We start from the raw sequence: 15,100 nt of genomic DNA, 5'->3' as shown, positions 1-15,100 counted from the left end.
ATTTTTTTATAGCATGATTTTTATCACATACTGTTTGTTACATTGGGGATTTATTGAATGAATGAATGAATGAATGAATACCAAGTGAAATACACTTTAATTTATACATCCTTAGGGTAGGGAAGTTTTTCTTTTTTTTTTTTTTTTTTTTTTTTTTTTTTTTTTTTTGAGACGGAGTCTCACGCTGTTGCCCAGGCTGGAGTGCAGTGGCGCGATCTCGGCTCACTGCAAGCTCCGCCTCCCGGGTTCCCGCCATTCTCCTGCCTCAGCCTCCTGAGTGGCTGGGACTACAGGCGCCCGCCACCGCGCCCGGCTAATTTTTTGTATTTTTAGTAGAGACGGGGTTTCACTGTGGTCTCGATCTCCTGACCTTGTGATCCGCCCGCCTCGGCCTCCCAAAGTGCTGGGATTACAGGCTTGAGCCACCGCGCCCGGCCGGAAGTTTTTCAATATATGACTCCAAACCTATTACTGAATGATGTTGAGTACTTAAAACTATGTTTTTTGGGGAGTGATTTAAGGGATTTTATAGAATGTTTTGATTTGTACCCTATTTGATTTATATGCTGAATTTAGAGCCTGGCCCCATAATAAGGTCCAATTCTGCTGCCTATCAGGGAGGCCTCACTGGCTAAAGGAGTCCATATACAAATTGGTCTGATTCTTACAACAATCCTGGGGAAGTTGGTAGGTAATACATTGTTGGCTCCAGTTTTTATTGAATTAAGGAGAGGTTGTCATGTAGTTGATACGCTGTAGAATGGAGACTAGTCAGGGCCTTTGATTCCAATCTCCCGTACTCTTGTTGCTTTTGTGTTCTGTTCCCTTTAAGTACAACAAATGAAATACTCAAAACCAGTTGTAATTTTTGATTGCCTATATAACTTTATGCTGTCATTGGTAATCAAGAGTTATTAGTGGCTCAGTGTATCTATTTAAATATAGTAAACATTCTGAAACTTATCACTAGAAATGTTAACAAGCTGATGCAAGTCTAGTAAGGTCTTCCCATACTTCATCACAATATTTGTAAGAGGTATATGTTTTCTGTAAGTAAAATTTGTTAGTTAATAGTATTTGTATTCTAATTTATGAAAGAGAAACAATGTTTTACTGAAGTTCCATTGAAATGTTGTATTTGCAAATAAAAACAATAACCTTAATTTCATTTTTTTTAGTGTGCTAAAACATTTATAAATCTGATGACTCATATCTGCAAAGAACAGACGGTTCAGTATATACTAACTATGGTGGATGATATGCTGCAGGTAGGTATATTCTTTACTTAACACATTGGTGACTTCATTTTTTTGCATACCTCACAGTAGCAGCATTTTTGGTGAGATTTCACTTAGAACATTGGTTTTCTTCTAGAGTATAATAATATATTTTTCTTATTTATGTGGGTTGTAATTTGCTAATAGAGCTAAAGACAGAGATACCCACACACAGGCTATTTTTATTTTTCAGAATACCAAGTAATCAGTATATATGTTTTTCCCGGATACCTCAGAGTTTTTTGTTGAATGCCAGCAAAGCTTGCTATATCACCTGAGGCTTTCTGGACTCTCTGTGTACTTACGGATGATACAACTTCTTCTCATTCAATCAGTCAACACATTTCAGTGCTCATATGTTCTAGGCCAGTGCTGGGCCCTGGAGGTTCGGTGCTTTTGTTCCTTTTGGGAACAGTTTTGCTTATCATTGAAAACGTTTCCAGTTGCATACAGTTTCTGTTTTCTGGTTGCTCATATCATCAGGTACTGTCCATATGTTCTTATCTATAAATTAACACCATAACATACTGGTAGCTCCTGTTACATTTCAGCGCGGCACCACAGGGTTCTTTGTCTCTCTTTTCCATATGTGTACCTCTTCTGTAACAGTGAGATTGTGAGTTCCTTAATCTCAGTGTGTTTACTTGTTTGTTCTACCCTAAAATACCAGAAAATAGTTTCAGAGTTGTGGACCCATACAACTCAATCATTGAGGAAAAGCAGTGTGGTGATTCTTCAAAGAGCTAAAAACAGAACTACCATTTGACCCAGCAATCCCATTGTTGGGTGGATACTCAAAGGAATAGAAATCGTCCTACTGTAAAGACATATGCCTGTGTTTGTTCGTTGCAGTGCCATTCACATTAGCAAAGGCATGGAATCAATCTAAATGCCCATCAGTGGCAGATTGGATAAAGAAAACGTACATATACTCCATGGAATACTATACAGCCATAAAACAGAATGAGAGCACGTCCTTTGCAGGAACATGGATGGAGCTGGAGGTCTTTATCCTCCAGCTAAACTAGTAAACTAACACAGGAACTGAAAACCAAATACCGCATGTTCTCAATTATAAGTGGGAGCTAAACAATGAGAACACATGGACACAAAGAGGGGAACTGCAGACACTGGGGTCTACTCAAGGGTGGAGAGTGGGAGGAGGGAGAGGATCAGAAAAAAATAACTATTGGGTACTAGGCTTAGTACCTGGATTATGAAATAATCTGTACAACATACCCTCTTGACATGAGTTTACCGATACAACACGCCAGCACATGTACCCCTGAACCTAAAATAAGAGTTGAAAAAAACACGTACACACGAAAAACAAGCCTTTTACCTAGCGTTCAGTATTTGCAGTTTTTTATTTTAAACTCAGGGTATATAGTCAGAATACCATGTTCAAGTTTCAGAGTGAGTATTTTTCATGAAATACTGTAAGAGTCATTTCTGTTGTATTCTATTTTAGTTTTTTCCTCATCCTTGTGCATTTCATTATTATTATTTTTATTACTTTTATTTTTTTGAGACAGGATCTTGCTCTGTTACCCAGGCTGGAGTGTAGTGGTGTGATCTCGGCTTGCTGCAACCTCTGCCCCCCAGGTTCAAGTGATTCTCCTGTCTCAGCCTCCCGAGAAGCTGGGATTATAGGTGCCTGTCACCACGCCTGGATAATTTTTGTATTTTTAGTAGAGATGAGGTTTCACCATGTTGGCCAGGCTGGTCTCAAAACTCCTGACCTTAGGTAAATCTGCCCACCTCGGCCTCCCAAAGTGCTGGGATTACAGGTGTGAGCCACCATGCCCAACCTGTTTTTTATTTTTGAGTATATAAAACATTAACGTGTTTCCAAAAGTCAAAACTATACAGAAAGATATACTTAGAGAAATGTCACTAATCCTAGCCCATTCCCACCTCCCTCTCGTAGGTCAGCAATATCATTGTTTTTTTTTTTTTTTTTTTTGAGACAGAATTCCGTCCTGTTGCCTAGGCTGGACTGCAGTGGCGCAACCCCGGCTCACCTCAACCTCTGCCTCCTGGGTTCAAGCAATTCTCCTGCCTCTGCCTCCCGAGTAGCTGGGATACAGGCATCCGGCACCATGCCTGGCTAATTTTTGTATTTTTTTTTTAGTAGAGACGGGGTTTCACCAAGTTGGCCAAGGTGGTCTTGAACTCCTTACCTTAAGTGATCTGCCTGCCTCGGCCTCCCAAAGTGCTGGGATTACAGGTGTGAGCCACTGTGCTCAGCCCAATATCATTGGTTTTTGATTTTTTTCTGTGAACATAGACAAGCAGACCCATGTATATTTTCTTATTTCCCCCCTTATTTCTATAAAACACTTATTAGATATAGTCTCTTATTTTTTGCTTGTTTAAAACTTAACAGAATATGCCAGAAATCATTACATGTCAGTTCATAGAGATCTCATCTCCCTGTTCTGTTTTTGACCACTACATGGTACCCCATTAGTAGATGTACCATAGTTTACTCAGCCTCTGATGTAATGATGGACATTGTGATTGGTTCCAAATTTCAGAATTAGAAATCATGAAGCAAAGAATAACCTTGTGCAAATATATTTTTGTGTTGGGTGTATATTTCATGGTAAATTCTTAGAAATGGGATTGCTGGGTAAGAGGGAACTCCATATATAGTTTTGTTAAGATATTGCTAGATGTTCCATTTTGCATTCTCATCAGCAGGGTGTGAGTGCCTGGTTCCCTGTAACCTTCTCAACAGAGGGCATTGTCAAGCTGTTACATTTTTGCCTGTCAGAATGATGTCCAAGGTTGAACATCTTCAGATGACCTTAAAGGTTGCTTTTACATTTTTTTTCCCTGAATTATTTGCTCATGTCTTTGCCCATTTTATTTTTAAGAGTTCTTTATATATGAGTCATATATCTCTGATACAAAGTGCAAATATTTTCTCCCAGTTTGTTATTTCCCTTTTTGTCTTAGCTTATAACATTTTTCACAGGGTGACACAATTTATTTTTATTTTTTATGTAGTCTAATTTATCAAATGTTTTTTAATCTAGATTTTGAGTAATAGAAAGCTTTTTTCCTTATACCCGAGTTTACAGTGGAATTCACCAAGGTTTTTTTCTAGTACGTGTATAGTTTCATCTTTAGTTAGACATTTGGCCTGCTTAGAGTTGGTTCTTGTCTATAGAGGTGTGTGTCTAATTTTATGTTTTCCAAATGGCCATTCAGTTGACCATTTATTAAATTTTCAGTCGTTGCCATAGTGGTTGGAGATGCTGCCTTTAACATTAAACCTCCCTGTATAACTAGGTTTATTTCTGTACTTTTTATACTTTGCTTCTGGAATGCCTGTGTATTCATGTTCCAGCACCACCCGGTTTAATGATAGAGGATCTTATAGCTAGTTCCCTTTGCAGTTTTTTTTCCCCCCAGAATTTACCAGGTATTCTTTTTTTTTTTTTTTTTTTTTTTTTTTTTTTTTTTTTTTTTGAGACGGAGTCTCATGCTGTTGCCCAGGCTGGAGTGCAGTGGCGCGATCTCGGCTCACTGCAAGCTCCGCCTCCCGGGTTCCCGCCATTCTCCTGCCTCAGCCTCCTGAGTAGCTGGGACTACAGGCGCCCGCCACCGCGCCCGGCTAATTTTTTGTATTTTTAGTAGAGACGGGGTTTCACTGTGGTCTCGATCTCCTGACCTTGTGATCCGCCCGCCTCGGCCTCCCAAAGTGCTGGGATTACAGGCTTGAGCCACCGCGCCCGGCCACCAGGTATTCTTGAATGTTGTTTTTTTTAATACGAAATGGAATGTCAGGTTATTTGATCTATGAAAAAGTTTGTTGGCATTTTTACTAAGTTGTGTTAAATCTTTAAGTTACTATTAAAAAAAAAAATCAAAACAAGGCCTGGCACTGGCTTGTGCTTGTAATCCTAGCACCTTGGGAGGCTGAGGTGGGAGGATCGCTTGAAGCCAGGAGTTTGAAACCAGCCTGGGCAACATAGTGAGACCCTGTCTGTATTTAAAAAACTAATAATAAATTTATAAGTTAACTTAGGGAGAAATGACATCATTATATTACTGAATTTTTCTGTCCAAGGACAAGGTATGCCTTTCCATTTGTTAGGTGTGTCTGTGTCTTCAGGAGTGTTGTAATTTTCACATAATGGTTTTGCAACATTTCTTGTTAAGTTTATACCTTAATATTTTATCTTAATTATTACTGTTAAAAACAGCATTTCTCTTCCATTTTATCTCTGAACTTTTGTTTGTTAATGTATATGAAAGTCGTTGATCTCCATATATTTTCTGTTTTGGTACCTTAGTGAATTCTTTTATTTGAATTAATTTTGTGATTGAATTTTTCTCTAATTTATAAAATTTGTGAATTATAAATTTATAACATTTTAATTAAAAAATTTTAATTAAAATTTTATAATTATCTTTTTGCAAAAACATAATTTTACTTTTTCAATTCTTATGGGATATAAAACAGATAATATTACTTTTTTAATTCTTATGGGTTATAATAACTTGTCAATTCTTAGTTTTTGAGTGCTATTATTAAGAATAGGTGTTGAGTTTTGTCAAAGGCTATTATTTTCTGGGTATCTACATAGATAATTGAGTGACTTTTTTTCCCTCTCCGTAGATATATCAATATGGTGAATTATAGTAATGGATTTTATAATACTGAACCAACCTTGCATTTGAGGTTAAATCCCACTTGGTCATGTGTCTTCTTTTCTTGATATGATATTGAATTTTCTTTTCTGTTATTTAGGATTTTTGCCTCAGTGTACATATGTGTAATTGGTTTATAATTTTATTTTTTGTTTTCTTCATTTGGTTATGTATCAGCATTATACTTGCTTGATAAAAAGGATTTGGCAGTTTTTCTTTATTTGCTATACTTTGCAACAATTTATTTAGCATTAGCACTACAAGCTCTAAGTTTGGGCAAAATTCCCTTGTGAATACATCTGAACCTGTTGTTTTTGGTGGGGTAATTATTTGATAGCTTTCTCTATGTCTCCTACAGAAATTGGTCATTTGAGGCTTTCTATCTCAAATGGTGATAATTTTGGTAATCTGTATTTTCTCTGGGAATTATTGTATTGAAGCTTTTACATTTATTTTCATAGAAGAGTGTAATCTTATTAAATCTTATGCTTCAAATTTTCTTTCTCTATTTCCATATTATGTCCCCATGTCATTTCTTAGTTTGTTTATTTGTGCTTTCTGCTTTTTTTATTCCTTGATTAATTAGTGTTTCTCCCCTGTTTTGTTAATTTTTTTCAGAGTCAGGATTTTCATATTAATTGATCTATAGTTTTTCTGTTCTCTACCTTAATTTCTGTTTTTGCCTTTATTATATTCTTCCTTTACTCTTTTTTGTTGTTTACTTTGTTCTTTTTCTAGCATTTCGAACTGGGAGTTTTAACTTATTTCAATTCTTCTATTAAGAAGAAATAATTATTGGCTGGGCATGGTGGCTCACGCCTGTAATCCCAGCACTTTGGGAGTCTGAGGTGTGTGGGTCATGAGGTCAAGAGTTTGAGACCAGCCTGGCCAACATGGTGAAACCCCTTCTCAACTGAAAATACAAAATTAGCCAGGTGTGGTGGTGCACGCCTAATCCCGGCTACTGGGAGGCTGAGAGGCAGGAGGATCACTTGAACCTGGGAGGTGGAGGTTGCAGTCAGACGAGATTGTGCCATTGCACTGCTGCCTGGGCAAAAAGAGAGAAACTCTAACCCCCCCCAAAAGAAAAGTATTTAAATATATGCATTTTCCTTTGATTACTGCTTAAAGCATATCCCTTCAGCTCTGATATGTAGTGATTTAGGATTTTCTTAATTCAGTTTCTGTGTTCCCTTTCACAGAGGGTTAATATTTATATTTTAATTTTCAGGCAGAAATGCTTAAAACATTTTGTTAAAGATTTCAAACGTTACCATGTTTTAAAAACATTTCTACTTTATGGAATTTACTGATACTTTTTTTATTAGTATATGATCAATTTTATAAATGTACCAGGTGTACTTGAGAAGATGTATTCTTAAGGGGTGTAAGTTTGATTTATATTTATCAGATCTACTTTATTGCTGATGTTATTATTTAGGATACAGGTTTTCTATACCTTTACTTTTTGTCTACTTTTTTCTTGGTCTGCTTTTTTTTGTACTAAGAGTGGTATGTTAAACATCTCCCCCTTATAAATGCATTTTTTACTATTCTAATATCTTTTGTAGTTTTCACTTTATAAAGGTGGATGCTGTATGTAGTGCATATATACACATTAGTGTTATATTTACAGTGAATTGTGGTGTTTATCGTTAAAAGTGTCCCTTTTATCATACTTAATACATTTTGGCTTAAATTATACTTTAATACTGGTATGGCAACTCATGGCTTCTTGTTTCTACTTGTCTGCATATCTTTATTTGCCTGTCCCTTTTTTAGGTGAATCATTTTGTTCTAGGTAAGTCTTTTGTATACAGTATAGATTTGGGTCTTGTTTGTGAGTTGAAACCCCTTTTTCTTTTAATAGGTGAATTAAACCATCCACATTTATGAATATTTCTAAGAAATTCGATCTCAACTGTCATACTGTGTTATAATTACTGTGTGCATTACTATGTTATTCTTTATTATGTGTTTTTTTTGCATTTGTATTAAACTTTTTTGGCATTTAGGAAGTTTTCTGTGTTCTATTGGTTATCTTTGTATTTATATCCCTTTAATGCTGTTAATCCCTGTTTTATTCATTTATAATTTCATTTGTCATTTTTAATAGTATTTTTTGATTTGCAACAATCAATGAATTTATTCTACTTTTCCTCTCTTCTCATTTTTAGTGGCTATTTTTTACCTTGTCAGGACATACAACATTTATTACTATTCTACCCTTGTTCCCACTTTTGTTTTGTTATATTAAATTTTCACCACTGAGTCTTTTGCCAAAGTTTTCCCAGGGATCTCTTGATTAGATGAAGCTTATCTGCTAGTAGGTTCCTCAAGAATGTCTTATGTGTACAGTAGTCTTTAAATTTTTGCATTAAAATTTTTTCCTGTAATCTTAAAGAGCAGCTTGGCTGATACAGGATCTCAGGTTCACAGTTCTTTGACTTTTGAGTCTGTTCTCTGTTGAACACCGTATAATTTAGTTTTAAATTTTGAGACCATTTTGCTCTTTTCTTTCATTTCTTTCCTGAGTTCCATCAGCTATGTTTAAATTTTCCCTTATTAGGGGCACATTTCTCAGTTTTGGTTTTGAATTTCTGATTCAAGGTGGTATTTTATTTTTCCAGATGTTTGAGGATATTTAATTCAGTTTGCGTTGTTATGTTACAGTTTTGTTTTGCAATTTTTTTGGGGGAGAGAAATTTCATCACCTGCGATATTTTGATGTGCGTCTTTTGGTTTCTTTTTATGGTAGTTTTGTATCTGTGTGGGGTTCTTTCATCTATTCATATCATGGGTTTGGGTGGTTTATAATATTCCTCACTCAAGAGTACCGTTTTTTTTCTTCTTCTTTTTTTCTTTGATACATGGTCTCACTTTGTTACCCAGGCTGGAGTTCAGTGGTGGAATCTCAGCAATGATTGCAACCTCCACCTCCCAAGTTTAAGTGATTCTCATGCCTCAGCCTCCAGAGTAGTAGCTGGGATTACAGGCTTGTGCCACCGTGCCCAACTAATTTTTGTACTTTTAGTAGAGGTGGGATTTCGCCATGTGGCCCAGGCTGGTCTCGAAATACTAGCCTCAAGAAATCTCCCTGCCTTGGCTCCCAGAATTCTGGGATTCAGGTGTGAGCCATCGCACCCGGACTCACTCTCTCTCTTTTTTTTGAGATGGAGTCTCGCTTCATTGACCAGGCTGGAGTGTAGTGGCATGATCTCCGCTCACTACAGCCTCTACCTCCTGGCTTGAAACGAGTCTCCTGCCTCAGCCTCCTGAGTAGCTGGGACTACAGGCATGCCCCACCTTGCCCAGCTAATTTTGTTGTATTTTTAGTAGAGACAGGGTTCACCATGTTGGTCAGGGTAGTCTCGAACTCATGACCTCAAGTTATCCACCTGCCTCTGCCTCCCAAAGTGCTGGAATTACAGGCATGAGCTACTGTGCCTGGCCTCTCTCTCTCTTTTTTTTTTTTTCTGGTGAGATGCAGTTTGTCTGTTTTATTCTCTCTCCCCCCCCTTCCTTTCTTTTCTTTCTTCTTTCTTTCTTTCTTTTTTTTTTTTTGAGACAGAGTTTTGCTCTTGTCATCCAGGCTGGAGTGCAGTGGCACAATCTCGGCTCACTGCAACCTCTGCCTCCTGGGCTCAAGCAATCCTCCTGCCTCAGCCTCCCGAGTAGTGGGATTACAAGCATGTGCTACCACGCCTGGCTAATTTTTGTATTTTTAGTAGAGACAGGATTTCATCACATTGGCCAGGCTGGACTCAAACTCCTGACCTCAGGTGATCCACCCGCCTTGGCCTCCCAAAGTTCTGGGATTACAGGTGTGAGCCACTGCACCCGGCCTCTTTTGTTTTGTTTTCTTTTTTTTTTTTTTTTTTGAGACAAGCTCTCACTCTGTCACCCAGGCTGGAGTGCAATGGTGCCATTATAGTGCACTGTAACCTTGAACTCTTGGGCTCAAACAATCCTCCCACCTAAGCCTCTTGAGTAGCTGGAACTACAGGCGATTACCACCACACCTTGTTAATTAAAAAAATGTTTTAGTTGTAGAGATAAGAGTCTCATTATATGCCAAGGCTGGCAGTTTCTTTAATAGATGACTTTCTTTTGGTGGGGGCAGATTGTATGTCCTTGGATTTTTTTTTTTGTCTCATTTGTCTTGCAGAACCCTGAAGTTTCCTCTTTTGCTTCTTTTTCTGCCACCCAATCTCCTAAAGATGCTTTTTCTTCTTCTTCTTCTTCTTTTTTTTTTTTTTATACTTTATTATCTCTCAAAAATGATGCCTTTTCAAGACTGCTCCCTGCTCCCTGTAGCCTGTGCTCTGGTCTACCAGTAGTCTTTTTCAGTTTCTTCGTAGTTAGAGTTTATTTTATTTTATGGTGGTAATTGTAGATCCACCTTAGAACTTCTTCCTTTCTATGCCCATATCCTTCCTTCTACACACATTTTTCAGATGCATCTTTTTTTCTTTTTTGAGACGGAGTCTTGCTCTGTCGCCCAGACTGGAGTGCAGTGACTGGATCTCAGCTCACTGCAAGCTCTACCTCCCGGGTTTACGCCATTCTCCTGCCTCAGCCTCCCGAGTAGCTGGGACTACAGGCGCCCGGCACCTCGCCCGGCTAGTTTTTTGTATTTTTTAGTAGAGACGGGGTTTCACCGTGTTAGCCAAGATGGTCTCGATCTCCTGACCTCATGATCCGCCCGCCTCGGCCTCCCAAAGTGCTGGGATTACAGGCTTGAGCCACCGCGCCCGGCCTCAGATGCATCTTATCATCCACAAAAGCTTTTGGTGGAGTATGAGAGATAGCTTTTGCTGGGACTTTGTGTTTCTTTTATTATGGTTAATTACAAATGTGGATTCTCTGTCTTGTTATCCTGAGGGCATGGGTTTCGTGTAGTTTTTTATTTGATCTTTTTGTTAACCTTTATTTATGAAAGATCAGTGGAGAGATTCAGATTTAGGTAACTGGTATTATTCTCATCTACCAATTCAATGTATGTATATGTATGTGTGTATATATACACACACACACTATATACAAAGTATATATATACACTATGTATACAAAGTATATATGTATACAAAGCATATGTACACTGTGTATACACTATACACACACTATATACAAAGTATATATATGAACTATACACAGTATATATATACACTATGTATACAAAGTATGTATACAAAGCGTATATACACTATACACACACTATATACAAAGTATATATACACACTGTGTATACAAAGTATATATACACACTGTATATAAAGTATATATATACACTGTATACAAAGCATGTATACAAAGCATGTAAACAAAGCATATATACACACTATGTATACAAAGTATATATATACTGTATATATACAAAGTGTATATATACAAAGTGTGTGTATATATATACACTTTGTATATACAATGTGTATATGTTTTTTATATGTATATGTGTATATATATGCTTTTTTTTTTTTTTGAGATGGAGTCTTACTCTGTTGCTGAGGCTGGAGTGCAGTGGCCTAATCTCGGCTCACTGTAACCTCCACCCACCAGGTTCAAGCGATTCTGCTGCCTCAGCTTCTGAAGTCACTGAGACTACAGGCACATGCCACCACGCCCGGCTAATTTTTACATTTTCCGTAGAGATGAGGTTTCACCATGTTGGCCAGGCTGGTCTCGAACTCCTGACCTCAAGTGATCTGCTTGTCTCAGCCTCCTAAAGTGCTGGGACTACAGGTGTGAGCCACTGTGCCTGGCCCAATGTATATATTTTTATTTTTTTAATTTTATTTTTGTTTTCTTGAGACAGGGGTTTGCTCTGTTACCCAGGCTAAAGTGCAGTAGTGTGATCACAGCTCACTGCAGCCTCGAACTCCTGGGTTCAAGTGATCTTCCCACCTCAGTCTCTTTAGTAGCTGCGACCATAGGCGTGTGCCACCACACCTGGCTAATTTTTTATTTTTTTGTAGAGATGGGGTATCACTATGTTGCTCAGGCTGGTCTTGAACTCCTGGGCTCAAGCAGCCCTCCCACTTGGCGTGTCAAAGTGCTAGGATTACAGGTGTGAGGTACTGCACCTGGCCCTCATTATAGTTTAGCAATTGATTTTATTTGTAAAATTTTAGTTACATGGAGAAGTTTATATATACCTTTATCATTGAATTCCTTGTGCTATTTATAATAATTTTCTTTTTCTATTTTTAATCCTATCGTTTCATCCTTATCACTTCTGAACAAAATGCTTTTTGACAGAATTGCTTATGTTTCCTCACATGCTTAGTTTTTAGCACATGATTTTGAGGATTAAATTGTTTTCTTTGCCTGGATGTCAGCAGCAGTTGCTAAGTGTACCTGACCAGAAGGATTTCTTTACCCTTATTCTCTTAAAGGTCTGTAACCTGGGTACCTCTACCAATGAAGCAATGATGGCTCATCTGAATTTTGGATTCCTTGATAAAATCATTGTCACAACTCTTTCAAATTGTTATTCTAAACAATAATGACTCATTACCTAAGGAGATAGTAGGCTATTCCTCGAATAGGTAATTATTAGTGTAGACCAATATTAACCAAAAAAACCAAAAAACAAAAAACACTATATTTAAAAATAATTAAATGTTAATCTGAAAATAGGAATTTTTTGTTTATGTGGTTATTTGTGCTTTTAAAAAGTATTAAGACCCACAGATCACCGCTAAAGAACTTAACATAACCAAATACTACCTGTTCCCCAGTAACCTAGGGAAATAAAATAAATAAATACATTAATAAAAGTTTAATCAGAAAAAGTATTACTATTGCTGATATGGTGGTGTAGTAAAAGAATTTTGAAAAAAGTATTGCTATTTAACAACTGTATTCACATAATGAACCAGAAGGTGGATCTCAGCCAGTGATAGAGAAAATTTAAGTGAGTGGTGAAGTTTTAATAATTGGAACTAAGAATTTTCTCTTACTCAGATCCTATGTCCACTGGTAGTATGTGCTGTTTTCTGCTGTCTTTATTTATCCCAAGTTTTCTACCGTGATACGCTAAGAAGTAACTTGAACATTTAAGATTCATTTAATTCTCTGTTTCCCTTGCCTATTTGTTAGTAATTCAAGGTGTATCTAGACCTACTTTGCGCTCTTCCTGCTCCCTTTCCGATTTTGATTTCCCTTGTGTGGCAGCCAGGTGCTCACACTTGGGTGTTGGTGGTGGGTGTAGACCTGCTACATTGGGAGTAACAGGTCAGAGGTGCAGGCCGAGAAGTGTAGCTTGTAGTCTTACACTTTGTGATTTAAAATAATCATAATCATTAAAGGTGATTTTTTAAGAAAAATATCTGTCCCTACTACCATCCCTACCCCCTGCCCCGTGGTAATAATGACAGGCAAATCACACATACACACACACTGAAAAGAGGAAGAACACAGAATGATGGGAGGTTGAGAAGTGGTGCACAATTGTTACATTCTTTAGCAAAATGTGTTCTGATTGGTGATACCATTTCTTTTCTTTTTTAGGAAAATCATCAGCGTGTTAGCATTTTCTTTGACTACGCAAGACGTAGCAAGAACACTGCGTGGCCCTACTTTCTGCCAATGTTGAATCGCCAGGATCCCTTTACTGTTTATATGGTAAATTTTGAATTGATTGGATTCTTTTTTAAAAATTTTTTTAAGGAGAGAGGGTCTCACTATGTTGCCGAGGCTGGTCTTGAACTTCAGGGCTCAAGCAATCCACCTGCCTTGGCCTCCTAAAGTGCTGGGATTACGGGTGTGAGCCACTGCCCCCAACTGGAATTTTGTTTTTTTTAAATACAAAGAAGAAAGGTTTTTATTTAAAAAATTTTGTTTAAAATTGACAGAATTGTGATTACATTCTCATTTAGGTAAGAAAGAAACCTGGGCCTTTTATGTCTGTTCCCGTAGGAGTAACTACTGTGCCCTTTATGACATAGTAACCTGTCCGTTGCCATAGGCGTAACTACTATGACATTAGCTTTCCGTATCGGTGTTCAGTAGAGAAAGGACATTGGGAGTTGGAAGGAGATAGGGTTGCTCTGACGCAGTTAAGGTTTTGTGGACTGCAAGGAGTGCATCAAAGCCTGTGGAGAATTCTCACATGTACAGTGTTTGTAGTGGGGTTAACCACATTTTACTATATAGAAATTAAATTTTACTTTGAAGCAGCTACTGTGTTTCATTTTTATTTTAAGTAATTACTTGATTGCTTTTCAATATCTTAAATGCACTCTTGTTTTTTTTTTTTTTTTTTGAGGCGGAGTCTCACTGTGTTGCCAGACTGAAGTGCAGTTGCGCGATCTCGGCTCACTGCAACCTCCGTCTCCCGAGTTCAAGCGATTCTTCTGCCTCAGCCTCCCCAGTAGCTGGGATTACAGGCATGCACCACCACGCCCAGCTAATTTTTGTATCTATAGTAGAGACAAGGTTTCACCATGTTGGCCTGGCTGGTCTTGAACTCCTGACCTTGTGATCCATCTGCCTTAGCCTCCTAGAAAGCTGGGATTACAGGCGTGAGCCACCACACCCAGCATACATTCCTGTATATGTAGGCTATGTTTGGAAGCCATAGTACTGAAGAATCTTTCGTGGAGTCTGAAAGCAGGGTTGAGAGAATAAACCTTTGTACAAACAGGCGTTCTCTATTTCCATTGGGGAGTGGGCTACGGGCTGGGGATGGCAGGAGCTGTTGGGGGGCATGTAGCTCCAGAGGCTGCTTGTTTCAGTAGATGTTTTTAAAAGTTTTCAAATCAGGGGCCACTGGCAGTGAAACATTTTTGAACATGTATGTTGTCTCGCTCCCTCCCTCCCTCCTTCCACATGTATATGTATTCATATGGCATAGTTATATATTGTATTCATATAGTATATTTATATGTTGTGGACATTATGAAATATCTATAAAAAGAGAAATTAAGGAGGACTGATGAAATACACTGTATTTTAAAGAATATTTTTTTAAAAGCCAGTAATATATTTCCCTCTTTAAAATTGTAGAGGTTTGTTGTCTTCACTGGTTTAAATGTCCTCCTAATGGTATAACAACGAAACTGACAAATACATTAAACAAATATACACTTAGGGAATGGTTCATTATTGCTGTGCGGCCAAATCCATGTTAACTTCTTGATGATTTCATTTACTTT

General features: G+C 37.7%; 1 protein-coding gene across 4 annotated transcripts in view; it reads left to right on the top strand.

The window, feature by feature from the left end:
• The window catches only part of ATP6V1H (ATPase H+ transporting V1 subunit H), a 120,640-nt gene that overhangs the window by 13,212 nt on the left and 92,328 nt on the right, over positions 1-15,100 (top strand). For all 4 annotated transcript variants that reach the window (XM_073998814.1, XM_045398253.2, XM_065519219.1 and 1 more), the window contains exons 4-5: positions 1,179-1,268; positions 13,455-13,568. In XM_073998814.1, the coding sequence (XP_073854915.1) occupies positions 1,179-1,268; positions 13,455-13,568 (204 nt within the window). The remainder of the gene's footprint in view (positions 1-1,178; positions 1,269-13,454; positions 13,569-15,100) is intronic.

Source organism: Macaca fascicularis, chromosome 8 (genome assembly GCF_037993035.2).
Source record: "Macaca fascicularis isolate 582-1 chromosome 8, T2T-MFA8v1.1".
NCBI lineage: Eukaryota > Metazoa > Chordata > Mammalia > Primates > Cercopithecidae > Macaca > Macaca fascicularis.
This window is presented reverse-complemented; position numbering and strand designations above follow the sequence as displayed.